We start from the raw sequence: 27,388 nt of genomic DNA on the forward strand, positions 1-27,388 counted from the left end.
TTCATAGCCTGTAGTGTTTCCTTCAACCAAAAGAGTTAGATTAGAAACTGCTGTTTCTATTCTTATAAATAAACAAGATAGAAAAAAATAATAAAGCTTTACCGTAACGTAGCATGCAAAGAAAATGCATACGACTTTCAGACCAGTGTGAAAGAATGCAATTAATAGCAATATATGAAAGAATGCTTTCACCAAACAGAACCTGCAAATGTTTACATCACTCGAGATATGAACATTTAATACTTTTTATGGTCATAGGGAACTCTATGGTGATCTGGGGCATCCCAGCAAACACGAATGGAACTGAGCATGCTCCAGTCATATAGTACAATATGTCCCGTGTAGTTAACTGATTGCTTTTGAGGTTATTGATGGGTTGTACTGGAATCGGTTGTTGAAACTTGGTAACAGAGCTTCAGCAAGCAGCCGCCTGGGCGTGGCGCCACTGAGGATTTCTCAACCTGATGTCCTTGTGTTTTTGCTGCCATGTTGTGTTTACTCCATAAAAAGTGTCTGTAGGAGGTGTGAAAGGACGTTAGCGAAAGAAATGAACCTTCGTGGTCTCTGTTTGGTTGATAACTTTTGCAACTTCGCTTTACAAATGGACCCCAGCTGCTGTTTGGGAAGGTTTCGTCACCCCTGGACTGGCGTATCCCAAGGTAGGGAGCTGCGACTTTTCCCCAGAGTTTCCGAATGGCTGCCAGTTTTGTTTGGCAGATATTTTGTTGCCTTGTGAGTGAATTAAATCAAGATTTTTGTGAGACTGTTAAAAGTCATAATAATAACCAACACCTTGTAGGTATAAAATTAATAAGGAAACGTTGACATTGGAAGAATAGGAGTTATTTTTTGAAAGACTCCAGCTCGCACGTGCATAATAACAAAAAAAATTAAATTAGGTAGCTAATAGGCAAAATTGTAACCAGTAAACGCCCCTAGGATACGTTAGGTTGGTATTTTTAGGTTCCTTTAGTGCCCTAACATTTCCAAGCCATTTTTGCATGAAAACCCCAAAATGGTTTTTCAGTCAAAAATGGCTGGCTGGAGTCTTCCAAAAATTATCGAAATATGTAAGCTAGAGCTTTTGATTTGGTTTGAAAGATTAAGTTGCAAGTAAATGAAAAGCTTTTAAATATTGATTTGAATGTTTTGTACGCATGATAAATTCTATGTTGCCCCTGAATGGACTTACTCCAGAATCAGACTCCATAAAGCATAAGATTTTTGCCTTTTTTTCCAACCAGGATTATTGCACTTAAATAATTGTGAGATTATATACATGTTAGATGCTACTGCTGGTATGTATACTATACATAAAACCATGAGGGCTGTATGGCATCTGTATATTAAATACTTAGTTGGCTGGCAGTCTTGGTAGTCATAAAAACTATTTACAATGTCATATCAGTGGTGCATCATCACTGTTAGGCTATTTTCCCATCATCCATCTACGGAAATAGCTGTGGGTTTTTACTTAAATATGTTTTTGGTTTGTAAAATGTTTATGTATAATTGCTGGTGCTTGTGAATTATGCTAATTATCCAGAAAATAAGTTATTGCCTAACCTAACTTGAGTGTCTGTGGGTTTGCAAATGGCCTCAACAGTTAGTGAATATTGTCATAAAAAGATGGTCAGTGCTTACGCAGTTGATTAACATACAGTATCACATACAGTATCTATATCATTAAGGTTTCTATATTTTATTGAACTAAGTTAAAAGTATTCTAGTGGGTGTTGTATGCTGTTTTGCATGATTAGTTAACCCTGGCAATATTGGCAGTACTTTTAGTATATAGGTTAATTACAGTGCCATAATTAGTTTTCTGATACCAGGTAGAGACTAAGCATCAAATTTTCTAAAATAAGCACGGCAGCCACTGTATCGTGACCAGGATTTTCTTGGTTTTCATATCTACAGGAATGTAGACTATGAGATGCATTGCAAGATCAAAACTGGGTCAGTTGGTTTCAAGACTTTTATTGCTAAGAGAGAACGCCTTGTTAAATAAGGCACATTAGATCATTGTAGATAGTATATATCATTATTTTATATATGTTGTATATTATTAGTAATTAATTTATCCCAGATTTTCCTTTATATTATTGGTAATTCTAAGCCGTAGTTCCACGGTGAGCTAGACTATGGCAATTGACGCTGTCCTATGTTATTTTACTTGCTTTACAAGAATTTAAAGTAATATTTTGTCGGCCGGTTGTAACTAAATTGTAATTGACCTTTGAAGACTACATGACAGGGTAGACCTAAGCCGGCATTCCGCAGCGAGCCCCCCATCCCCCTCCATAGCTAATACGGCAAAATTGTAACCAGTAAACACCCAAGGGTACGTTAGGTTGGTATTTTTAGGGATATTTACTGGTTACAATGTTGCCATATTAGCTATGTTGCCATATTAGCTATGGAGGGGGGTGGGGGGTTCGCCCCGGAATGCCGGCTTAGGTCTACCAAATTATTTTCATCTGAGTTGTATATTGCCTGCAGCCTTGTTGCAAAGGGACAAAAAACTAGTGTGTTCTGTTATGCTGGTTTCGTATATGTAGGACGAGTTATCATGAACCTTGGAAAGAAAACTGTTTACATTTTGCACCAAGTGTATGTTGACTGTTTTGTAGTCATTGTTTTCTTTTCCGTTGATGGCAGTGTCCTTGAAACAGATGATTACAGGACATACTGTTTTTTGTAATAACTTCAGAAAGAGTCAGATAGCACCAAGGGAACCATGTAGAGTGTTAATGCCATCTGTGCACCTCACATGGTGCACTGTCGGCATTACTTAAGGCTCTTTGCAGCGTCCCTTCGGCCCCTAGCTGCTACCCCTTCATTCCATTTGCTGTACTTCCGTTCATAATCTCTTTATTCCATTTAACTTCTTTATACTCTTCTAACAATTGTTTCATAGCACCGTTGTGAGGTTTTCCTCCTGTTAAACATTTAAAAACCTTTACTCCTAGTTTCCTTCTCAGCGCCGAATGACCTCATAGATCTCAGCGCTTGGCCTCTGGCCTAGATTTGATATTCCAATTCCAACACCAAAGGGCATACTGTATTGTACTGTGCTGACTGGAGGACGCACAGTTCATATTTGTGGTTGCTGGGATGTTTCAGATGCAAAAGTCAATGTTTATGACAAAATTGATACTTACGAAGGGCAGAACAAAAGTAACCTATACTAGACATGAAACTGATTGAATAGGTTAGGTCAAGCTAATTAAATAGGATGGATGTGGAGTGAATAATAGGCTAGGCTAGGCAAATTGAATAGGGTGAATGCTGAATGAGGAGCTAGGCTAGGCTAAATGAAATGTTGAATGCTGAAGGATGGGTTAATTGAAATGATGAATGTTGAATAGGCTAGGCTATGCTAATTGAATAGGGCGAATGCTGAAAGAATAGCTGGGCTAGGTTAATTGAAATGTCGAACGCTGAAAGAATAGCCGGGCTAGGTTAATTGAAATTATGAATGAATAGGCTAGGCTAACCTAGGTTAATTGAATATGGTGAATGCTGAATGAGTAGCTAGGCTAGGCTAATTGAAATGTCGAATGCTGAAAGAATAGGTAGGCTAGGTTAATTGAAATGGCGAGGAATGTGAGAATTTGAACTCTACACATAGCAAAAGTTCAAAAATTCCAGGAAGATATAATTACTATTTATTTGAATTGGGGTTGAGACATCTAATTCTGGGACAGGAATATTGGAAGAACAACTAAGAGAAAAGGATTAATATGTGCAAATAATATGTGCAAAATAAAAGGAATTAATTTATAATGTTAGCAAACATAAAATATTAATGAGGATAAATGATAACAGAATCTGTAAGGGATTCAGACAAGAAACGTAAATTTAAATTTGATAATAAACATGCGTAAGTTCTCACAGTTGGTTTCCAAACATTTATTGCTAAGAGAGAAAAACTTGTAAAATAGGTCACCTCAGATAACTGTAGACAGGATATTTCACCAATTTTTATCTATTGGTATATTATTAGTAATTAAGTTTTCATATTTTTCCCTTTACATTATTCTCATCAGAGGTGTATGTCCCCCTGCGGCCTTGCTGCTAAGGGACAAAATACTAGTGCGTTCTGTTATGCTGACTTTGTATCTGTAGTACGAAGTATCATGAACCATGGAAAGACCTTGCACCAAATGTATGCTGGCTGCATTCTAGACATTGTTTTCTCTTCCGTTTGTGGCAAGATTTGAATTTTTTGTTTATGGTCTTTTTTTTTTTTTTTTTATATATATATAAGAACAGTCCAACCATTTAAAATCTACCTCTGTCCACTGAAGGGAACACTGAATGAAATTATGTAAAATATGAAATATTCTTTATTGAAAACTTCGAGTCATCACATGGTTACGACGTTAGTTATGTTTAAATAAAACTAGCTGACCAACCTGGCGCTGCCCGGGAAACCTCTGAATGACAACCAGTAAACCCTTTTCACTCCCCCCCCATTCTTATCAGGACTGGACTTGGACTTAAAAGGGCATTGGGAGTGCCGCTGTTCATCTCAGCGACCTCGAAAACTGTGGATTAGACACTAATATCAGTCATTCTTTACATTTTATTTTTCACCCCGTCACACCCCCCTTCCTATCGGGGCCTGAACTTGGACTTGAAGGGCATTGGGAGTGCCACTATTCATCTCAGTGACCTCAAAAACTATGGATTAGACACAAATATCTGTTGTTTACAGTTATTTTTACATGTTACCCCCTTCCCACCCCACCCCCTTTGGTGCCACAGTATTCTTTTCCAGATAGTAAGTCATATGTATACTGAAATGTTTGATAAACCCTTAGAGTTTATTTAGTTTTAAGTCTATGGGCAGAACCAGCCCGTTTCAGGGAAGCCCTTCCCACCCCTACCCCCTCGGTGCCCTTTGGTGCTAGTGATGTCTTACCTCCACAGTATTCTTTTCCAGACAGTAAGTCATATGTATACCAAGTTTGGTTCAAAATGCTCAACAGGTTTCAGGGTTATGCTGGAACATACATACACACACATGCATACATATATATACATACATACATACATCCATTTTTACATATATAGATTAGGTTAAATCTATCTGTAACTATAGGCAGTATTTAGTACGTAATTCTGTATAGATTTGTGCGTGCGCACGCATGCACACACAACAATTAACTTCAATTCCTGACGGATATGAGAAAGTCTTGGTCCTTCACGAAATTAGCCATGGGTATATTTTGTGGAGTGAGGTCAACCTCCTGTCCCTCTAGTGGCGAGAAAGTGAAGTTCTGGAACAGCGCTGCTGAGAAGATGCTCAACTCCATTCTGGCCAGAGATTCTCCCAAGCAACTTCTTTTGCCTGGAAGAAGAAATGGATGTATAGATGGATCCAGATCGATAAATGAAGAAGGATGATGTGAAGGAATAAACAGCATTATGGAAGGATAGATACATGGATGGGTAATACCGAAAGCAAAAGTATGACGTAGAGGACTGATGGAAACGTTGAACAGCGAATACATGGATAGATAAACGAACATAATAATAATAATAATAGGCCAAGAGAAACTTTTAATAGTAATAATAATAATGGTTTTAGTTGGACAAGGAGACAGGATACCCATTAATTATACAGAACAGAAGGTCCAAATACAGAGAGAGAGAGAGAGATCCGTCACATCTCTCTAATAACACTAACCTATCAAAAATGGAGCGAATCCTTCCTTGTGGGAAATGAACTTTCCCTCTTCGTCCAAGAACCTTTCGATCTTAAACTCCAGGGGACTCTCCCAGTACCGTGGATCCTGATGGGAAAATCCTGCCATACTGAAGACGTACGCGCCCTGCGAATGGAAAGTGAAAAGATAAACAGAATAAGAAGATAAGTAAATGTCATAATTTCTTTCCAAGTTCTCCTGTTAGAGGGCATGGCTATCACATGTCTTTTTTGAGATGGGGTTGCAGGCCCTAAGCTCTTTCCCTGACTTCTTGTGTTAAACTTTTTTATATCTGGGTCGACTGGTGTGGGGCAGGTCAAGACTGAACTATAGGCCTTGCAATTGGGAGCCTAAAACTCTACTAACCTCATCAACTGCCATAACCAACCCCGTTTCAGGGAAGCCCTTCCCCCTCCACCTTTGGTGCCCTTTGGTGCTAGTGATGTCTTACACCCACAGTGCTGATTTCTAAATACTAAGTCATATGTATACCAAGTTTGGTTGAAATTGCTCAGTGCATTTCAGATTGTGACACACACACACACACACACACACACACACACACACACACACGTGTGTGCGTTTACATAAAAATATACATTAAAACATACAGTAAAAAAAATCGCCAATAAGACTTATCTTGACAACAGACCCATACCTTTGGAACGAGGTATCCTGCTAGGTGGGTATCCACATTAGTGGCGTGAATGACACCGAAAGGTATGAGGGAACTCATTCGAAGGACCTCGTGGATGAAGGCTTCCAGCAAAGGCAACCTGAAGTTAAAATGACCTTTGAAATTGCAGGTTAAAATGTCACTACAGCGACAGTCCAGCTGTAGGTTGAATCTCAGTCCAGCTCCAGGGCCCGGATAAGGGATGAGAGATTGAAAGCAAAGATAAACCAAATTTAAAATGTCCGAAATAAGGGGTTAAAAAGTCTTTTTGGGTTGGCAGTCCAACTGTCAGTTAAATCGCAGTTAAAGTGGTTCATACACTCAGTCCAGTCCCAGACTAGGACAGATTGAAATTGAGAGATTGAAATCGAAGGTAACCTGAAGTTAAAATGTCGTTTATAGTGATAGTCCAGCTACAAGTCAGTATTTCAGTGAAAGGGATTCTAAGTTCTCCAACAAGAGAGTTCATCAACTTAAGCCAGTCCCAAGCCCGGATGAAAGAGAAGTGTTGAGTGCATGGTTAACTATTTTCCCTGTAGTAATATTAACTGAAACTTGCAGCAGTCCTTATGAGTTTGGTACGGACGTCAAATGGGTCATGTGGGACCTGAGATTCAACAGTCAGGAAGAGTGAAATGGCTGCTGAAATTGCAATGAATATAGTTTATATCAAACAAGCTAAAGAGGCCGCTAATTTACTAAGTCAGTGTCCTTAGAACACAGCAAAAAATTTCAAGGAAATAAATCAAGACAAAGAAGATAATAAGAAGTAACGGACTAATGCTGGCAAAAAAAAATAGAGCATAAATAAAGGTAAACCAAGAAATAAACTAATAATTACTGTGACTTGTGTTGGTTGGTAGGAAACTCCCCACGAGGAACCACTTCGTCAATTTGCTCCTGAACTCTCTTCTGGATGTCCGGGTACTTGGCTGCAAAGAGTATCATCCACCTGAGCATGTTGGAGGTCGTGTCGAAACCGGCACTGAACAGGTCAAAGATGACCCTCATCAGGTCGACCTCTGAAAGCCAGGTTAATCTTTAGCAGGACATGTGAAAGTTATGAAGGTGGATACGTGAAACGTGAGATTCTTTTCAGAATTTACGTGCAAGTTAAGAATTATTTTAATTTAAGATTACTCTAAACTTGGCATCCCGACAAAAAACACTGCAAAATCATTTTCCTCAGAGACCGTGGAGAATTGAATGGAAGGATGGAATCTTCAATAATACATACCGCTGAAGAACTCGGCAATATCCGTTTTGTCGCTCATCTGAATGAGGTACTCGTCGATCACATTCTCTGCGTGGTTGACGTCCAACTCGGCCTTCCTGGCTTCTATCGTTTTCTGTGAAGAAGAGGAAACGTAAACAATTGATGCCAAGCTTCCTTAATCAAATGGAATCATTGGAATGGCGAGTCTAAGAGGAATAAGAGGTAATGGAGCTGCGTGACGTTAGAACAACAAGTCTAAGAGGGACACGTGATTGCCTGACTGTAGAAGAACAAGTTTAAGGAAGTTAAGGGGTCGCCAAACGGCAAAAGAACACATGTAAGAGTATACAGGATCTTATGCACTGTTAAAAGATGAGTCTAAAGAGTGAAAAGGCATGCCGATTGCAGATGAACGAATTTAAGGGGGAAGAGGGTTGCCTTACAGTTATAAAGGAGAGCATTAGAGGGTAAATGAGGTAGGCAGATATGGTACCAAAATGACTTTGAGGAAAAGGCACACCAAACAAAAGGTACTCCCCCAAACAGCCTCAACCAAAGGTACTCACTCCAAATAGCTGCAGCCAAAGGCACCCAAACAGACCCCAAAATGCCTTGAGCAAAAGTCCTCACTCCAAACAGCCTTAACCTGAGATATTTAGCCCAAATAGCATCAACCAAAGGCACTCGCCCTAACAGCCTCAACCAAAGGCTCAAACAAAGTCAGCCAAAGGTACTCACCCCAAACAGCTTCTTTGCAGCAACCACAGTCTGATCCAGAACTTCCATTCGGAAGAATTTGTTGATGACAAATTTTGGGAGAATTTTCTTCAAGATCGGGCAAGTTTCGAGGATGAAAAACCCGACGGAGTCGTCCTGGAGTGTTTTCATGATCTTGATGAAATCGCAGACCTCCTCGTCGTATAAGTCGTACCTCCGACCTAAAAGAGCAGATAAACAGTCTTCATAAACTTGGACAGTAATCGTTGAAGAATACAATCTTAAGTCTTCCACAGACGGGGGGACATTTTTATGAGATTAATTTCTCCAGACATCTGGGATAATCAGCCACTTTTACGGTCCCTTTGGATACTTTCAGCTATGTATTGCGTCTCTGAAGACTAAGGGACATTCGCAGTCTTTGCAAAGACCCAATTCACTTGCAGTCATTGCAAAGACCCAGCTCACTCGCAGTCACTGCAAAGATCTAACTTACAGTCATTGCAAAGAACCAGTTCACCAACTTGCTCAAAATCATTGCAAAGACACAACTCACCAACTCACAGTATTGCAAAGACCCAACCCACTTGCAATCATTGCAAAGATCCAACTAATCTGCAGTCATTGCAAAGATCCAACTCATTCACGGTCATTGCAAAAACCCAACTCATTTTGTCATTGCAAAGATCTGACTCACTTGCAGTCACTGCAAAGACCCAACTCATTTGCAGTCATTGCAAAGACCCAACTCACTCACAGTCATTGCAAAGATCTGACTCACTCGCATTCACTGCAAATACCCAACTCATTCGAAGTCATTTCAAAAATCCAACTCACCTGCAACCATTTGCCAGACTACATTCAGAACGGCGATATTCAGAGACTCTGGAAACTTGGAAGGCTTTCCAGCGTATTGCTGGAAGTCCTCGATCAGGTATCGGGCCTCGTGGATGATGGCTTCGTCCAGGCTCGATTTGCCCATGCCCAAATCTCTCAGGTTCCGGAGGAGGAACCGTCGGGCATTGACCCACCTTTGACCGTTGCTCATGATCACACCTGGTCGAGTAACGGTCATGGTTTGAGTAAAGGAAAAATTATCATTTTCAGAGTAATGCAGCAATGTTTATAGTTTGAGAAGGATATTAATGGTAATGGTTTGAGTGATAAGTAATGGCAATACTTGGAGGGATAAGAAATGGCCTTATTTTGAGTAGGAAATTAATGGATATAGATTGAGTGATGCAGCAACGGTTGCAGTTTGAGTAAAGAATTAACGGCCCTAGTTTGAGTAAGAAATCAGTGGTCATAGTTTGTATAAAAATGCAATGGTTGTAGTTTAAGAAAAATGCTGGGAAAAATTGTATCTTGAAAACTGACCATTTTTTTAGTCCTGAGGCAACCTTTAGTATGAGACGAAGAAAATATATACCGAGCACGTATTCAATTTACGTATCTGCAGTATAGGAAGCTCTGTAAAACTTGCAAAATCACCGATTACAGAAAACTTTAGCAAGAACTTAGGAAGACCCTAAAATCGTCTGCATATTCATAACACCTGGTAAACAAATTACCTGTTGATGTGTATAAAAAAAAATACTTTAACAAAAGGTCAAGGTCACCTGCTTCCTTCCCGTCGGTCATGAAGTGGAATCCTTCTAAATTCGGACGGTCCGAGAACTCGGTCCTTCCCAGGGCGTCCTTCATCAGTTTGTAGTCGCAGATGTAGAGAAATTTCACTCCGGCGAATTCTAGCCTGCCATTTAGGAATACACAAATTAAATAGGTCAAGATGAAGATAGAATAATTATAGGAAAAGGAGGGAATATTAGTTGACACAGTAGAAGAGTGTTTTTATGTATTTCCCAAATTTAAAAACATTTTCAAACAAGACGAACAAGCGATGTTAGCACTTCTGACTTACATGAAGACGTCTCCATATTTCTTCTGGTAATTCAGTACTTGCTTCATCTGAAAACAGACGCCGGAGCCGAAAATCGGATACCCAAGTGGACCTGTAATACGAAAAATTGTTAATAAAAGACTTAAAAAGATGATGTACCTGTGTACGAAACAGAGAGGGATCCAAACCTTCAGGTATCTCTCCTTTAGTGACGTCATCAGTGTAAACCCGCTCCCTCCCCCCGGATGTCAGTGATATACGGCACTAACGTATCACCAATCCTCGGATTGGTTGACGGGCTGCTCCTGGAGCAAGAGCCCGTGCTGGCATAAGGCCAAGTTAATTTAAAACAGCAGTCCCTGAGACGTCACTAAAAGGCGTTGTGTGACTCCCGTCTTCTGTAACTTGAAAAAAAGTCGTGTCAGTTGGAGTTTTTTTTTGTGTGTGTGTGTGTGTGTTGGAGTTCCAGTATTCTGAGTGTGTGTGTGTATAGCTTTGTTTCCCTTATATTTCCAGCCCTTTCCGTTTTTGTATTTTTTTTATTTTTCATATTTTTATTATGTTTATCTTTATTATTTTTTTGTCATCATCCCTATGTTTACGTGGCTTCCCCATCCCCCCCCCCCCTCTCCTCACCCCCAGAGCTCCGCACGAGTGTTCCCTTATCACATTCTCTCTCTCTCTCTCTCTCTCTCTCTCTCTCTCTCTCTCTCTCTCTCTCTCTCTCTCTTTCCCTACCTGGAGGCAATCCCTTAGGTCTCTTGAGCCAATGGCGAAGGATGAGAACGAGTGAGAGGAAGATAATGAGTTCGAGAATCATCGTTGTCCGGGATTTCTCATCCACTCAGAACTGGAAGGAGAGAAATGAGAATTATTTCTTTAATTGCTGAAACAAAGATTCACTAGTTATATAAACATAATATAAACATGAAAGCATGGATGTTATTATTATTATTTTTAGTTTATTATTATTATTATTATTATTATTATATTATTTCGTAGTTTTCATTGTTTTCCTTGTTTTTCTTTTTTATTGTTCTTATATGATTTATTCTTCACTTTCTCTTTTAATTTAATAATAATAATAATAATAATAATAAGTGAAATAACAATCATAATACTGTAATATATATATAGAGAAGATATGAACTGAACCCAGATCGTATATATATATATATATATATATATATATATATATATATATATATATATATATATATATATATATATATATATATATATATATATATATATATATATATATATATATATATATATATATATATATATATATATATATATATATATATATATTGGTATATATTGATCAACACTATACATATATACAGTATATAGTATATATATATGTATGTATCTCTATATCTCTCTCTCTATGGACTCACACATTGGTAGCGTTGATCACTTCGCCAGGCAGAGCTCTCTCTCTCTCTCTCTCTCTCTCTCTCTCTCTATGGACGTCACTCTCTCTCTCTCTCTCTCTCTCTGTCACAGCTTGAATTGAAAACTAAGGCTAGACGAAACTCATGGTCTTTAACATGACAAACAGACAACAAGAAATTAAAGAATTAAATGAAAATTCAGACTTTCAGACCGGCAAGTACATTTTGACACCAATCATTTAAACACTACCAAAATAATGTCAAAGTTTGTCATGACCAAAGTCATAGTTATATATCAGAAACTCCCTTAGCGTATGACCACTAACAAATCCACCTTTACTGGCAAAGTCTAGCGCCAGGCAGAACGTACACCAATTCAAGTTACTGCCAAAATAGTTAATCTACACTGACAATCCATACATTACACTTTAATGACCCCTTTCGAGCGGACTTCCGCACACACTCGTAATTCTAGGACATTCTCTCGCCACTCCCGTAACGTGGAGATCCCGTGACACGATACAGGTCAACAGGGTCAACGCTCGTGACTACGTGAGCCACCTAGATTTCCAAGACCCAAATTCCTTTCGCTCATCGCGAGAACTGCAGTTTACCAAACAATCTGGTATGCACTGACACAAGCGTTCATCTCGCCCAAGATTTCTTAAACACTGTCGGACATTCCATCAAGGATCATATGACAACGTACATTACAATGCTCCACATACTATATATATATATATATATATATATATATATATATATATATATATATATATATATATATATATATATACTAATTGTTTTATAGGAGTGTCACTTTATATATATATATATATATATATATATATATATATATATATATATATATATATTATAATACATTTATATTTAAATGAAAAAGCAAATAATTGTCAGAAAAAGAGGAGATTGCCAGTGTTAAAATAGTACGCAGTTTCCTCAAAAGATTAGATAAGGAGAAAGAACAAATATGTGAAGAAATAATCACTTGTTTTCATTCACGCTGCCTTTACGCAGATCCGGATTTCACCGGTTGGGGTTCAGTAAACTAACCACTATATTATATATATATATATATATATATATATATATATATATATATATATATATATATATATATATATATATATATATATATATATATATATATATTATATATATATATATATATATATATATATATATATATAGAGTTTGTGTATATATATATATATACTACTTGATCTCCTACTTGATAGATTTATTTTATACCAAAATACTTTTTTTTTCTTTTATAATTCACTTTAAATCCAATCAATACGTAGAACCTGATTCCATCTTGGTCGCGTCATTTACCTGAAATCTGTCAAAATCATTCACATTTCAATTTTGTAATTTATTTAATGTCGACACCAAATCATCCTCATCATAACTTTAGTTACAAATTTTTAGTTGTGTCATCAAAGTACAAGTTGATCTCACTTCTCCCTGACAGTCATTTTTAAACCAAACAAAAAGGGTCTTGACTTTACCGTAAATCCTGCGAATGGCTTCAGATTGACTCAAAACAGCCTGAGACTTGTATTCACCTCGGGTCAGTAACGTCTACTGTCATAGAAAGAGGGTGGGCTCCCGGCCCCGGTGGAGGGCCTCTATAAAGGCCTTGACGTTTCATCCGAGGCAGTTGCCAAATAGCGTTATCCTGAACCACTTGTGCTTTCATGTGACGTCACTGTCACTGAGTTGAACGAGTGATTACTTTTGCCTTTTTTGGAGCTAAGCAAAATTTCGTGGTTACGCGTACAGAAAGTGTTACGAAGATGAAAGGGTTAGAAATTCTCTCTCTCTCTCTCTCTCTCTCTCTCTCTCTCTCTCTCTCTCTCTCTCCAAATAAGAAAGTTTGACCTTTACTTCAATTAAGTCCATTCCTGAGTAGGCTACCTTAGTTCGAACTCCCTGTTCATGAAAACCAATTGTTGCTCTGTGATTCTATACATCTGGTCATTCATTTAATCGGTATCATATTTCAAAGACTCTCTCTCTCTCTCTCTCTCTCTCTCTCTCTCTCTCTCTCTCTCTCTCTCTCTCTCTCTCTCTCTCTCTCTCTCTCTCTCTCTCTCTCTCTCTCGCAATATCCAGAATATTCGTACCTTACCCAATATAGGCCTAGTTCATCATTTAAATTCACGGTCCTCGAAACTGACATTACGGGTTGCGAAAAAACGGTCTTCCTGGTTGCTTGCAGATGATGTTTGGACGTGTTTATTTGCGTGTGTATGTGTGTGTGTGCATGGGAGATGAGTATGTGAGTCTGTTTTATGTGTGAAATGTCAGAACTTGAACGACCAGAAGGATAAATTTCTTCTTAAGCCAACTTATGGATAAAATGTATGTTCATGAATGAGAGTACCGCAAGATCAGTATACGCGTAGAATCAGTATTCGTAATAGAAACAGGAATATTCCTTGAAATCCGTCAAACCGTTTCAGATGCGTCTTGACAAAAAAACAAATAAACAAAACAAATACGCAAGTGAACAAGGAATCTCATTCTAATCACAAATTTGCTTGATAACGACCCAGACTTATAAAAGAAAAGAAAAAAAAAAGCAGTGGTAACCATTAACAAAAGAGAGTACAATACAAAAACCTGTCGAAATATGGAGCAGTCACAATGACGTGCAGATCTCCATAAAAGCGCCGAGTCATCGTGACCATAAAAAGAAATAGTGAGTAAGAAAGCTCTCGACCGTTGTCCCTGATTCCGAGATTATACGAAAATATTACGGTTCGTCATTCGTGTGTCATAGACATACTGACTTCCGGAAGTCTTTTTGTTTATCAAGTTGAGGAATGTTGGGTCCGGTCAGTGCTTGGATGGATGACCTCGACTGCGCAATAAGTGTATGGTTTTATTATTTGATTTTGCCTTATTTCATTGGTTTTGTTTCCCAGTATCTTTATCACGCATTCATAGGGTTAATTATTCGTCTTTGCGGATATATCCTTGAATTACGTATATTTGTAGTCTGAATACTATAGCTATTGTTTCGTTATTCTCCTCAATTTTATTGCGCTTTTATTGATCAAATGTTCAGAGAGAATCATTGCATTACATGTACGCGAATTATTTACACAATATAATCGTCAAGAAGAAAGAAGTAGAACAACAGATTCAGTTATTATCACTTACCAACTCGGTAGACTATATTTGGGCCGACTTCCCAAGTGAAGTCTTATCAGTTGCTTATCACCACTTCCTCATCTGTCAACAGGTAGCGTAGCGTTCGGTTGCACTATCAACAGTTGTACTAATACGTTTGCGTTAATAAATATGAGAACAACGACTAGTTTGAACTGTCTACCCTGAAGCAACACTGCCTCGTATTTTTATGAATCGAGGAGAGACTCAAGTTGCAGAAACTTTTTTTTTTCCTTTGCTTTTTTCTAACTACGTAAACATTCTCTAGTGGTAAATATTTTAAATTCTTTCAAGAGAGATATCTGACGCCATGAAAAATTGTTTAAAAGAAGTTAGTAAGGATGCAAAAACACCAGTGTATTATCTGTGTAAAAAAAAAATATGTATATATTAAAACTATAATTTTCATATATACACAAACGAAAACATCATACATCTGCCACCGGCGCTAACATGCATCCTGGTATAAGGTGTCGTACATCACAAAAGTCTTAATTCTTGAGGCCCGGGGAGTCGTTTTGTAACTCTTACTATTCTTTCTTTTTGTTGCATATTTATTTCCATAGATGTTGTAAATTTATTTGTACATAATAATATTATCTTTCTAACTTTAACAAAGTCACTGCTAAGAGTTACGAATAACTATATTCCGTTCTCTTTGGCAGAATTCTTACGCATTTTATAAACTTTTGAGTAGTTTTACTTAGCATTCTAAGGTTTGATTACTTTTACCAATACTGTTAGATTAATTTGATAAATGTAGAGGTTTAACTATTCGTTCAATACGGTAAAGAAATTAATTTAGTGAGTGATAGAGAACCGTTTACCTGGCAATTTTTTTTTTTTTTTCGTAGGCCCAGGCCGATTACACATATGTTTTGGCGCCACTGTAAATTCAGTGGATGAAGCCAGATACAGAAAGAACGAAGATCCCCGCCATGAAAGCCTACAGTACAACACCAAGAAACTCGAATTATTGTGATTTCAGCCCCGTCTTTTCATCAGACGCTTCTTCCTTCCACTCCATCTGGTTTTCATCCATTGAGTTTTTGGCGTTGTAGGCTCATGGAGGGGTTTTGTTCTTTCTGCATCTGGCTTCATCCACTGAGGTTTTGCCCTTGCCAAAGGGCTCGTCAGGCGGGTTTAGCCTTCAGTATTTAAAAAAATACCAGAGCATGGCTTGACTTTTTGTGTGGCTGGAGAACGAACTCTTTACCGGGACATCCAAGGAGGGAATTTCTATCTCTTCTAGTGTGAACCTGATTTGTTCGTTTAGTTTATTAATGTTTTCCAGGAACTTGTGTAGTTCTTCCCTTTCTCCCTTATAAACAATCAGGATGCTATCCACGCATTTTACCCATTTGATGATGTTTAGATTCCCTGTATTTAATCTACCCAACTCTTCCCTCTCAAACCACTCCATAAAAATGTTAGCTAAGATCGGCGAAAGGTTCGAACACATAGCCACGCCTTTTTTTTTTTTATTGTAAACAAAAAGCCACTGAACGTTTGAACAAGCTATCCAATACCTTCCGCAGATTCATCCCCATTCTTGTGCTTGGTTATGTAAAGGTGTGTTCCCGCCGCAGTCCTCAGCTACACGAGAATACTCGTTGGTATTTTCGATAGGTTGGGGTGGGCAAGCAAAAAAAAAGAGAGGGGACTTTGATTTGGTCAAGAACATTTCTAAGAGACTTTTAACCTAGGATCAAATTCATCACTATTTGCTGACATCTGAATTAAAGTGTATCAGTTTTATTTTGTATAACCTCACTTATTTATCACTTTCTAATGACTTGTCTCTCTCTCTGCAGGCTAATTTCATTTTGGATACCTCTTGGGTCTATAGTCTGTTGACTCTGTCCATTACGATTTTCAGCTGAAGGTTTAAAGAAAGAAATTAATAGCTTATACAAGTAGACAAAATGAATGAGATTGAGGGAACTGTTGCGACAGCAGTGTATAGGTGGGGAAATATGTAGGCTACACCCTTTGACTTGGTTTGAAATAATTAAATTACAAGTAAACCAAAATGCTTTTAAACGTTTATTTGCTTGTACACTAAGCATAACAAATTCTCTGTAGCCTGTGGATGAACGTTTTCAAATATTAGACTTTGGAATAAACATAAAATTTTGCTATGTTAATTCCCCACCAGCATATTTTGATCAGCTATGAGATTATGCAAGTATAATGCTACTTTCGGTCTGTAAGCTAAACCTAAAGCCATGAGGGTTGTCGAGATAATAGTAAAAAAATACTGTACAAGGTTATCAGTAGTGCAGTATCTGAAGGAGATTAGCCTATGTTCCCTATGTCCTGTTATGGAAATAGCTGTGGGCTTCTCATTAAATGTAAGTTTTTGCCCTGTAAAACTTTTGAAAATGCAAATTCTTCAATTAATCTAATTAGCCAAGCAAAGGGTCTTACTGAACCTAACCTGTGTATATGGGTTTGTCCCGCTCAGCAGGTAGTGAATATTGTCAATAAGTGATGTTAAGCGGTCTGTATTTTATTTAATTGAATTTAACAGCAATCTAGTGGGTGTTATATGTTGTTTTTTATTTCCTTTAGTGAATTTTTAGTTTTATTAACCAGCATCTAGATGCTACATACCTGGCCACTTTGTTTACACTTACGATCTTGACAAAACATTTCAGCCCTGAAATTTGGTCATTTGTAATCAGAAATGCACAAAATTTGTTACCCAATACACTTATAAAACAGTGGAAAGCACAAAAAAAAAAATCATCGTACACCATTGAAAGAGCTAACTTGTATGTTAATTTGAGCCTAATTTCATTCTCACTTGGAGGGATCTGTATGAAGAAGGAAGTGTAGGGTGTGTCAGTATGCTAATGTGTAGATTATCTTGTCATTTTTTAGAATGCTTATTGAAGCTAAGAGCCAAGAAGTTCTAGAGAACACTCAGTTGTGTTAGGTTCTTGCTTTTTGAGTATTACATGCATTGTTTATACCTCCTTTTTTGAGATGTTTCGTTTGATTATTCAAGAGGCAACGATGTTTTGGATAGTGTTTTTGTGATTTTCAACTCCAAGAATTATTAGTTTCATTTTAAGGAATGAGGGTCTTCCCTGACTGACCTATCAAACTGTGTACAGTATCGGATGGTTTAGTTTTTTCTTAAATAATTTTTGCCGTTTCATTCACTAAATGTCTTGCTGATTTATTTTGCCTGTCAGGTATTTTTTCCATAAATGTCTTGCTAATTTATTTGCATGTCAGGTATTTTTTCCCTACACCTTTTGACTCCTTTATGTTGGGTTGGGAGGAGGGAAAGCAAAATTCATGCCTTTAATTTCTCCTTTCTTTGTTCTGACAGGTTGTTTTCTACGTAAGGAACCACCAAGGAATTACCCAATGTTTCAATTAGACCATTAGATGTAAAGAAAGATTGCTTCCTCAGCCTTCAAACTGCAGTTCCCAACATGGTCCTCAGTGCCAGGTTTCATCTTGATTGACTGACAGCCCAATATGGCCTTGAGGGTTGTGTAAGTATCCAGGGAGTTTTTGTTTACTATATTACATTGTCTTTTCTTAGCATTGTCTTGTCTTTAAATGTTAATGAACCTAGTGCAGAAATGAACAAGGCTCCTGGTAGTGTAAGAAGTAACCTTCTCTTGACTTGAACCAGCTAGATTTGTTACAGAGTGAACCTTACATATTTTAAGGTTGGGGAAAAAACATGTTGAATGTTAAGCTTAAGGCTGGGGAAAAACTATTTGAATGTTAAGCTTTATCAGGTTTATTTGAATGAGTTTTTTTTTTTTCAGCAGTTCTCGACTTTTCTGTTGAGGACAGCACTGAAGAATTAAACAATTAAAATGAAGGTTTCAGTTGCATTATCAGTTCATTGAACACCTTAGAAAATTTGTCAGTAAGAAGCCCATAATATCTATGGATAAATTCAAGTTATCCATATACAGTAAATGTTTTGCTGTGCAGAAGGGTCAGTAAATTACTATCTTGATGCCGAGAATTGTGGAACAGTACTTTCTGGTGACTGCTTGGAAAATATCTTGTCAGATGTGAAGTAACTACTGATTATGCAAACTCTACAATGTGCCTTTTTATTTTTCTAAATCTGCAGAAAACTGATACAGCAAAAAGAAACATAGTGTCAAAATGTTATTAGTGACTGATTCTCAATGATGCATCTCAATTATGATCAGTATCCATGAATAAGACAAGGTCATATGTTGCAGAATAGCAGTGAATTACCTGAAAATAAGTCATACCTTACAGGCACCACTGTTGCATAAGATCTCGGGTTGAAATTCTAGACATTGCACTTGTACTTGTAAGAGAATTTGAGAATTGGCAGCAACTTTTGACCTTACAAAACACATTGGTGACATTGCCATTTATTTATCAGTCTCTCAGATTTTCATGGTGTCTTCAGCAATGCTAATTTGAAGAGAATTCTTTTTTATCAGTGTACTGGAAGCACTGACTTTTCATTTCCCTTGAACTTGGCCAAAAGTGTACAATTCATATGTAATAGAAAGTAGGAGGAGGTCCTCTATCAAAAAGAGGTGACAGTGTGTAGTTAAGTGTCTTAATGTATTCTTGAACTATAAGTAATGTCATCTCATTTATGGCAACTCCCTCTTAGAAAGAAATGAAACAATACAGTACCTTTGAACACTGGGCTAGCAAACCATACAGGCAGTCTAAACCAAACTGCAAGTGACAATACAGATTGAGGATCTTCCTTGCAGTGGGGACTATACTTAGCTAGTTGAGAAAAAATTGTACTGATTTCTTGCTTCTATTGAAGCAAATAACTAACTGCTCCACTTTTTGTGTTAGGCACAAGTATAACGAAAGGTGCTTGTATTCTGTGAATGGAGATATTTTAAACCTATTCTTCTTTGGTGGTATGTACATTTTAGTACACTATACTATTTAAGTACTGGCAGTTCTTGTTTAGATGGTTTGCATTTAAATAGGTATGAACTGAAAATTAAACATTCCAGTCAGAATATCAGTTTTTAAGACAAGACCATTTTTGGTAATTTCGTTATAACATTGAATTTATGGTTATCATTTCTTTTGTTACAAGAATAATTTATGGTAGATAGTTTTATAGTTTTGTTGTATGAAAGTATCCAAATTACAACAATGAATTTGTAACTATCCTTTTCTTCATTACAGATTACATGAAGATTCTACAACTGTGCTCTGTACTGTTCATCCTTATCATCAGCTACCTTCAAGAGCCCTTCTGTAACTCATTAATGCCCAAATCAAAATGATTGAAAAATAACTTGTGTCTTAGGCTATGGGTGAAGTTTTGCTTTGTATTCTAGTGCAATGAAGTTTAGAAATAAACATACAGTAGTTAAAAAGTCAATGCAATTTGAAGTAGAGAAATAGTTCAAATGTCCATGCAATTTTAAGTAGTTTAGGGACATTGCTTATAAGTTGTCCACACCCACAAACGCACACGATGTACCAACAAGATGGACTCAAAGCTTTCTGGAGTATTAGGTTATTGTTATGGTATGAAAGTACTTTAAAGAAACTATACCTTTACACTGCTAGACTGGTCAGACTTCCTTCACGGTTTGGTCTTGAATGAGAATTGTAAGTGTAACGAGGTCAAGTTAACAGAGTTAGACACTTGAGTTTATTTACATGATGAGTCCCCTAATCTCTTTAGATGTTGCAATCTCTATGGATCCTTCTGTTATATCAGCATCATCAAATTCATGTTTTCTCATTTAGAAGAATTTTGAAGCTCTGCCTTTACAGTTCTGCTCTATCTTTTTTATTCTACTTTTCCCTTTGACTTCTTTTCTCTACTGTTATCTTTCTCAGGTTCTATATCAGCCTCAGCGTCATATTCCTCTAGCGCCTGCCTCTTGTTGCTCTCTTCTTCTCGTCTTAGACCTTGCTAAACTCTTCTAACGAGTTGTATAGTCTCTGGCAGAATTTGAAGTCTCCCCTTATTTTTCTATCTTTCCTATGATGTCGCTGGTTGTTGGTTGAAAGTGACCATAGGAGGCTAACCAATTATAGTGTGGCTTGCACAGCTTGCTCTATATTATATTGAAAGTTCTCTTTAGTATCCCTTCCCACTTGGCTGTCCGAATTCTATTCTCAGTTTTTTTCTCTACACTTTACATCTCCCAATCTTTGGCATTCTCAGAGATTGCTAAGCCTTCCTATTTCTAAGGTATGCAAATGGACCTTGTCTGTTGGCTTGCTAAGCCTTGCTATTAAATAGAAGCATAATTGTAATGTTGAGTTGAGTTGAAAATGGAAAAGACTTATCCCATTCTGTACATCAGGGAAGTATTTAGGTTTAATAAAAAAAAAAAACAAATCCATCAGGCTAGTGTAGGAGAGTCAAGTATTTTAGCTGTAATTTGGTTAATAATTGAAATTAATACAGGTCATGATAATTTAAGAACATATCCTTGGGCAAGCCCTGATAGGGTCTAGGAATGTGAATTTGTGGTCTTGTTAAACTACTGTATAGAGTGGTTGTAAATATGCCTTAATTTATATATTTTTTTTGTGACTGAACATTTATTGTTGTATTCCTTTGTAATGTTACATCGTACTTTATGTATTACCATTTCTTGTTTAGTCAAAGGAGTCACAGGCAGTTTTGTGGTATAGTTTATTTTTTACTCCATTGGGTTACAGAGTTAATTTGCAGCAAACTGTCTTCCTTTCGTACAATACAGTTAAGGAAATGGTGTTTATGACATGAGATAGTGGTTATTTGTTTATCAAAATGACTTGACAGTGCAATATTTATGTATTTATTTTTTTATGAATATTCAGTGGTCATTTGTCAGTGATAATGATTTTGAAAAGATGACTGCCAAGAATGGGTGAGGTACTGTACAATATATCCAATTATTGTGTGTGAAATTGTAAGGGTCTTTCTTCGAGGAGCAGCAGTTTGTACCAACTTCTCTGTGTCCGAATGCTTTCTTTGTTAATTATATGCTTTTTTATGCACAGAGCCATTCTTTTAACTTAGCTTTATTGGGTGTTGTGTGACTTCATAGACACTATACTCCACTTAAGAAGGAAAACGGAAAACACCATACCCTCAGTAGCTGGCTCAGATGTGCAAAGTCTCTCAGGATTATCCAGTTCCTTGTCGCTAACTTCCAATTACACCCTCTTGGACTCATTTCAAACTTTTGTAGCTTTCCAGATAAATAGAGCAGATCAGACTTCCTTCCAACTATGACAGATTCTTCTTGAATGGAGTTTGTTATTGTATATACCCAGGCATATCCCACAGTGAAAAATCCTATGCTGTTTCTCCCAATTCCAATCCACTTTATTGAGATGCATTTTGTCTCTGACCTTTCAGCCTCAACTTATTAAGGTTAGTTGCTCATAGCAGTCAATTTGGCTGTGTTCTGGAACTTGGGAGTATAGATACTTCCTGCCCCTCCTGTACTGTTTGTGGAACCCAAAATCTAAGGGTCCACATGTTGGGTGTTTTCTTTGTCAGGACAGTTAACACTATTTTTACTTACTGAATATAGCATACAGTTGGTGGATTACCAACAAATGAAAGGTACTAAACCCATCCCAGTTCATTTAGCTGGGTATACCAAGTTTAAGAACAAGTAAGTTTAGTTTTCATTGGGTTCCTTTTTCATTGCCAGTGGTATGGAACTGCTTGATCAACCTCCTTGGAAGTAGTCCAGTCTTGGGGAACCTTGATCCCTGTCAGTCTCAAAGATCTTTTCAGAATCTGGAATGAGGAACTTTTTTTTCCAGTTCTTCCGACATTTCATCTTCGAGCAGGGTTGGCTTCTCTGCTGTGGCAATCAGGATCTTTCTTAGTCTTGTTGACATCCCCTCAGCCTTTCTTTGACAGAGAACCTGACCCAGGTATTGCCTAGTCCTTTGTTAATCAGGTTTGTTTACGAGAGAGGCTTCCTGTCTCTCTGGCAAGATGCAAGGCTCTACTTGTCTTCATGGGTTCAGTACATCTTCCTAGTGAATTGGTTATCTGGAAGATCTGGTAAATAGAAGTTTCTTGTTTTGTCAACTGCTGTCCTGGAGTTTTGAACTTTGTATGATTCTGAATCTGAGAGTACTTGATTTAAACCATTAGATTTTAATGTTCATTCCAAAAAGAACACTACATTAAAGTAATAATATGTGCCCTGTCTTCCAACTGGTCATGTTTGTTTTACCCATTTGTATACAGTGAATAACCTGCTAAACCAATCCCAAGTGTGGAACAGCACGTACAATAAAAAATAATGTAAGCGTATATAAAACATTGTCAGCATTTTCCATTTATCTAGTCATTAATTTTAAGGAATTGTAGAATAAGATCAGATATGTTAATTTAGAACAAACTATATAGACCAGCCCTGTAAGAGTTATGAATGTTTATTTAGTGATCTGGTTGAGGGATATAATAATCAGAATAATAATGCATGACTTCTATCCATTGGGCCTATAGCTCGTTCCTTTTAGGCTTCTCTAGTGAACTGATTTTACTTTTTTTTTTTTTTTTTTTTTTTTTTTTTTTTTTTTTTTCATTAAATTTCACTTCCAGGTTTGGTCTTCTTTTCTTAGAAGCTGGGGTAAAAGTCATTTATTTCAAGCAGTTGCAGCTCTTATTGCTTCTCCCCCTGGTCAGTTGGCAATGTCAAAAAGACTTCTCTGTGCAGGCTTGACTTCGAGCCTTTTGCTGGCTATTCTCAGAGTTGCGCTACCTGTAGTGATGTTTCTTGTAACTTTGGTTACTCAGGACCCAGCAACTACAACAGCACAAGTTTCTGTGCCAGCAATTTTCAGCTCAGCGTCCTTCCTCCAAGATTAAATTAAAGTAATGGGTTTGTTAACAAATGTTGCTTTTTATGTACCCAAACCCATTACTTGCAATTAAACTGCCCTCCTGATCTCTTGGCTCTTTTGCAACTGGATCTGCCTACACGTGGATAATTTGGTCAGCACCTGTGCCCTTGTGGGATAATGAATCTGACTATAACATTTAAAATTGACTGTTGTGTTGTGGTTTTCATTCCATGAAGAATGCCACATTGAACTGATATTATCCCATGTTTGAATTCGCCACACTTATCTGACCCATGACTATGTGATGAATGACTCAACCGATAGTCCTGAATGCAGATTGATGCTTTCAATCAAATATATTTTTAGTGATTGTCCACACTCAACCAACAATTTACAAATATTGGAAACAATCCTTTGGAAGAAGTTTTGTGAGAATTGGTGACCTTTGCATTTTATCCGCCTAAGAGGCACCTAAGTTTTAAATTAGATGCAGAATAATAGCCAAGATCTATTATTATTCGACAAAGCAAATTCTTTGGGCCAGCCCTAGGAGAGTTGAAAATTATAACTTTCTGATCTGGTTAGTTATTGATAATAGTAGGATAACTACAAGCAACCCAAAAGGCCCATGTTTGCATGCTCCAACCTATTGGACCAGCTGGTCTTTTTTTTTTTTTTTTTTTTTTATGTACTGTAGAATATAGTGTCTGGGACGTCTCACAACTCTGAATTAGGCCACGTTATGGAATTGGGTTACTATAAGAATTGTAATTTTGTTTCTGATAGAATGACATTTTTGCAATGTTTAGGGCACTGGTGAAGTACTTTGTAAGATAGATCCTAGTGTTCTTAGCCTGACACAGGACCTCTCTCTCTCCTTTTGCTCATTTATTCTTTCATGCCTTAATATTTTTCCTTCTTTAGCTAGTTATTCATTTTATTTGCTACAAGCTTTATCTCTCACTTGAAAGATATTTCAAATGAACCCTACAAGAGGAAAATTGAATTTGTAACTCAATAGTTGTTAAACTGTGACACAATAATTCCTCTCTCTCTCTCTCTCTCTCTCTCTCTCTCTCTCTCTCTCTCTCTCTCTCTCTCTCTCTCTCTCTCTCTCTCTCTCTCTCTCTCTCTCTCTCTCTCCAAGAACAAAATAGTGTTTATCAGACTGAAACGAGCAACTGTGATAAGGAAAGTCTTTCCACTATAAAGTTTTTAGAAAATAAGGACGTTGACACTTCCTGCAAGATAAAAGTTCCACGTGTCTAATAATGTTAGGAGAATGTATTAGAATAATTTAGATTGTATGATCATTTTATTACTTTTAAGGTTATGTGGCAGGAAATTGTTTTGGGTCTAGAATTACCAATACTGTATGATAGATTTTTTTAAAAATAAAATGTGTATTATGTTTCATTGATAGATAATAAATACATTGTATTTTTCATTCTCTCTCTCTCTCTCTCTCTCTCTCTCTCTCTCTCTCTCTCTCTCTCTCTCTCTCTCTCTCTCTCTCTCTCAGTAGTATTTTTTTGTGTGTGTGTGTGCACGCACGCCTGCATTTCTCTCTGAAAGTCTCTCTCAGTACATTTGGTGTGTCTCTCTCTCACACCTGCATTTCTCTCTCAGTACATTTTGGTGTGTGTCTCTCTCTCTCTCTCTCTCTCTCTCTCTCTCTCTCTCTCTCTCTCTCTCTCTCTCTCTCTCTCTCTCTCTCTCTCTCAGTACATTTTGGTGTGTGAGCACGCACGCCTGCATTTCATGCGAATGTCTCTCTCTCTCTCTCTCTCTCTCTCTCTCTCTCTCTCTCTCTCTCTCTCTCTCTCTCTCTCTCTCTCTCTCTCATTATTTGTAAAACAAACCCATCATTTTATGAAAAGCTGTTGGTGTTATTTATCAGTCAGGGACCAAGTTTTATCAGTTATTATGCCCTTTTTCAAAGGTTTGATGTTTATACACGTAGGTGTCCCTCTAAGGAGGAATTACCCTCAATCTTGACCACCTACATTGGTTTCAGTTGTCTGTCAAACTACCCCACATTTTTGTGTTTTTTGGTTGCCTCCCAGTGGATAGTCATTGGTAGTTATTCACAACTACCTCCCCATAGGGTTAGTACCATAAGTGCAATTTATGCAGTGCACTGTAGCCATTACCTAAGGTACTTCGCAACCCCTTTCATTCGTTTTACTGTACCTCTGTTCGTATTCTCTTTCTTCCAACTTACTTGCCACCTTTTAACAATTGTTTCTTAATCCTATTCTTAATGGTGTAGTCTGTGCTTTGCTTTTCGTTCGTGAAATTCTGCACTTAATTAGCCAGTTATTTTTTACATTTCCCTTTCATGTTCGTCATAAGCTCTGCTGAAAGTCTTGGTGTGAAAAATATGCAAGGTTGCACTTTTCATGTGTGTAAACCTTGGTCTGAGATGTAAACTTGCCCTACGCCTGATTCATATTTGCATTCCAACTCCTACTCCTTTTCTCCGATTTCTCGGAAAAGATTGCTTTTGTTCACCCAGTGAAATAAGATCGCCACTCAAGCCTGCCGTCATGGAACATTTCTGATTTTGAAGGCCCTGTGTTCCTTCTATTACCAATCGGTTTTGCACAACCTACTACTATCTCTTCATCAAGTATTCTTTCTAACTTTTTCATCCAGCTCCCTGCAATTGTGGTTCTTGAAACATTTTCATTTGGTCCCCTTCACACTTCCGCCAAGCAGCTGCCTTATAATCTCTGTCCTAATTGCTCTCTTGCTGTCGAGGACAAAACTGTGCAGGGATTGCTTGCTTCTTTTCATGATAAAAATAATTTTCCCTTACGCCATTATTTCCTTTCCTTATTTAAGAGAGACAGATCATAGAAGTGTCTGTGGGAGGTATTTTACACCTCACTGCGGTCTGCAATGAAAAATTATTTTATCTGGCCTATGTTTTACAGAGTAGTATCTTAACGCTTGAGATTTGTTAGGGAAATTAAGACCAATATGACTCGAAGTAGGTGCTTGGCTTATTTCAAACACTCCATTACTGTAAAGGCTGACCAAAAAGATGTGGAGTCAGGTATGCCTTTGTGAGACTTGGAAATGTAAGGCATACCAAGGTCACAAATGGCTTTGCAGAAATGTACGAGATAATGTAGAACTATAGAAATAAGGTGAAATACGACAGAAACTAGTTATTGAGGCAACATGAAATTTAGAACAAAGATAAAAGGTTAAGATTTTTATATTTGTTGAACTAGGTTGGAGGTAATGCCATTACAGGAAGCTTACCTTGTGGTAGGGTTCCCAAAACGAGAGCTAGAGTTCTGTTATTCGTGGCAAAAAAATGCCGTTGTGGAAGGCTAACATGTGAGAGTACTATTTTATGGCTGAAAAGTGGACATGGTTTTGTAAAAGGCTTCCATTTGAAAAAATTATGTAGCCTGCTGTGTACAGCCTAAAATATTGACAATGTGCCCGTGATAACCTTTTTATGTAATTTTGTTACATTCTTTTATAAGAAAGCAACAGCAGGGGAGGAAATAAAATTCAAATAGACTGGACAGTTTTATTTAAATCCAAACAGTATATAATCAAGTTTTGAGGGTGGTTAATTTGACAACTTTTTCTAACCGTTAGAGCCACAAGTGCAATACCCTGAGGAGGAAGTGCCTCAGCAGGAGGTATTATAACCAGTCGTTATTAGCTCCGAACCGGACTCTGAGAACTGTTGTCTAAAACAAAACCGATTGCCAAGATGGGAAA

The 27,388-nt window shown here is 37.4% G+C and overlaps 1 protein-coding gene and 1 long non-coding RNA gene across 3 annotated transcripts; one reads left to right on the top strand and one right to left on the bottom strand.

Annotated features, from left to right (window-relative positions):
- Positions 1-396: 396 nt before the first annotated feature.
- On the top strand, positions 397-23,733 carry LOC136851458 (uncharacterized). The gene is made up of 3 exons (XR_010856882.1): positions 397-659; positions 18,171-18,339; positions 20,006-23,733. It is a non-coding gene; the product is annotated as an uncharacterized lncRNA (long non-coding RNA).
- LOC136851457 (cytochrome P450 2L1-like) lies at positions 4,340-15,034 on the bottom strand. 2 transcript variants are annotated; one of them, XM_067125548.1, is made up of 11 exons: positions 14,819-15,034; positions 10,965-11,076; positions 10,248-10,338; positions 9,946-10,079; positions 9,164-9,382; positions 8,348-8,547; positions 7,631-7,742; positions 7,235-7,415; positions 6,376-6,493; positions 5,699-5,843; positions 4,340-5,359 (listed from the first exon to the last, which is right to left on the bottom strand). In XM_067125548.1, the coding sequence occupies exons 2-11, from the start codon at positions 11,044-11,046 to the stop codon at positions 5,178-5,180; spliced, it is 1,464 nt and encodes a 487-aa protein (XP_066981649.1). In that variant the 5' UTR covers positions 11,047-11,076; positions 14,819-15,034; the 3' UTR covers positions 4,340-5,177. The 2 variants fall into 2 exon arrangements, with proteins under 2 accessions (XP_066981649.1, XP_066981648.1); XM_067125547.1 differs by lacking the exon at positions 14,819-15,034 and adding an exon at positions 13,159-13,299.
- Positions 23,734-27,388: the final 3,655 nt, after the last annotated feature.

Source organism: Macrobrachium rosenbergii, chromosome 23 (assembly GCF_040412425.1).
Source record: "Macrobrachium rosenbergii isolate ZJJX-2024 chromosome 23, ASM4041242v1, whole genome shotgun sequence".
NCBI classification, from domain to species: Eukaryota; Metazoa; Arthropoda; class Malacostraca; order Decapoda; family Palaemonidae; genus Macrobrachium; species Macrobrachium rosenbergii.

Coding starts and splice junctions, on each gene's coding strand:
- LOC136851457 (XM_067125548.1), bottom strand. CDS start 11,046: ATGATTCTCGAACTCATTATCTTCCTCTCACTCGTTCTCATCCTTCGC. Junction 10,080..10,247: donor AAATATGGAGACGTCTTCAT/GTAAGTCAGAAG, acceptor CCTAAATGGCAG/GCTAGAATTCGCCGGAGTGA. Junction 6,494..7,234: donor ACCAACCAACACAAGTCACA/GTAATTATTAGT, acceptor TTTTAACTTCAG/GTTGCCTTTGCTGGAAGCCT.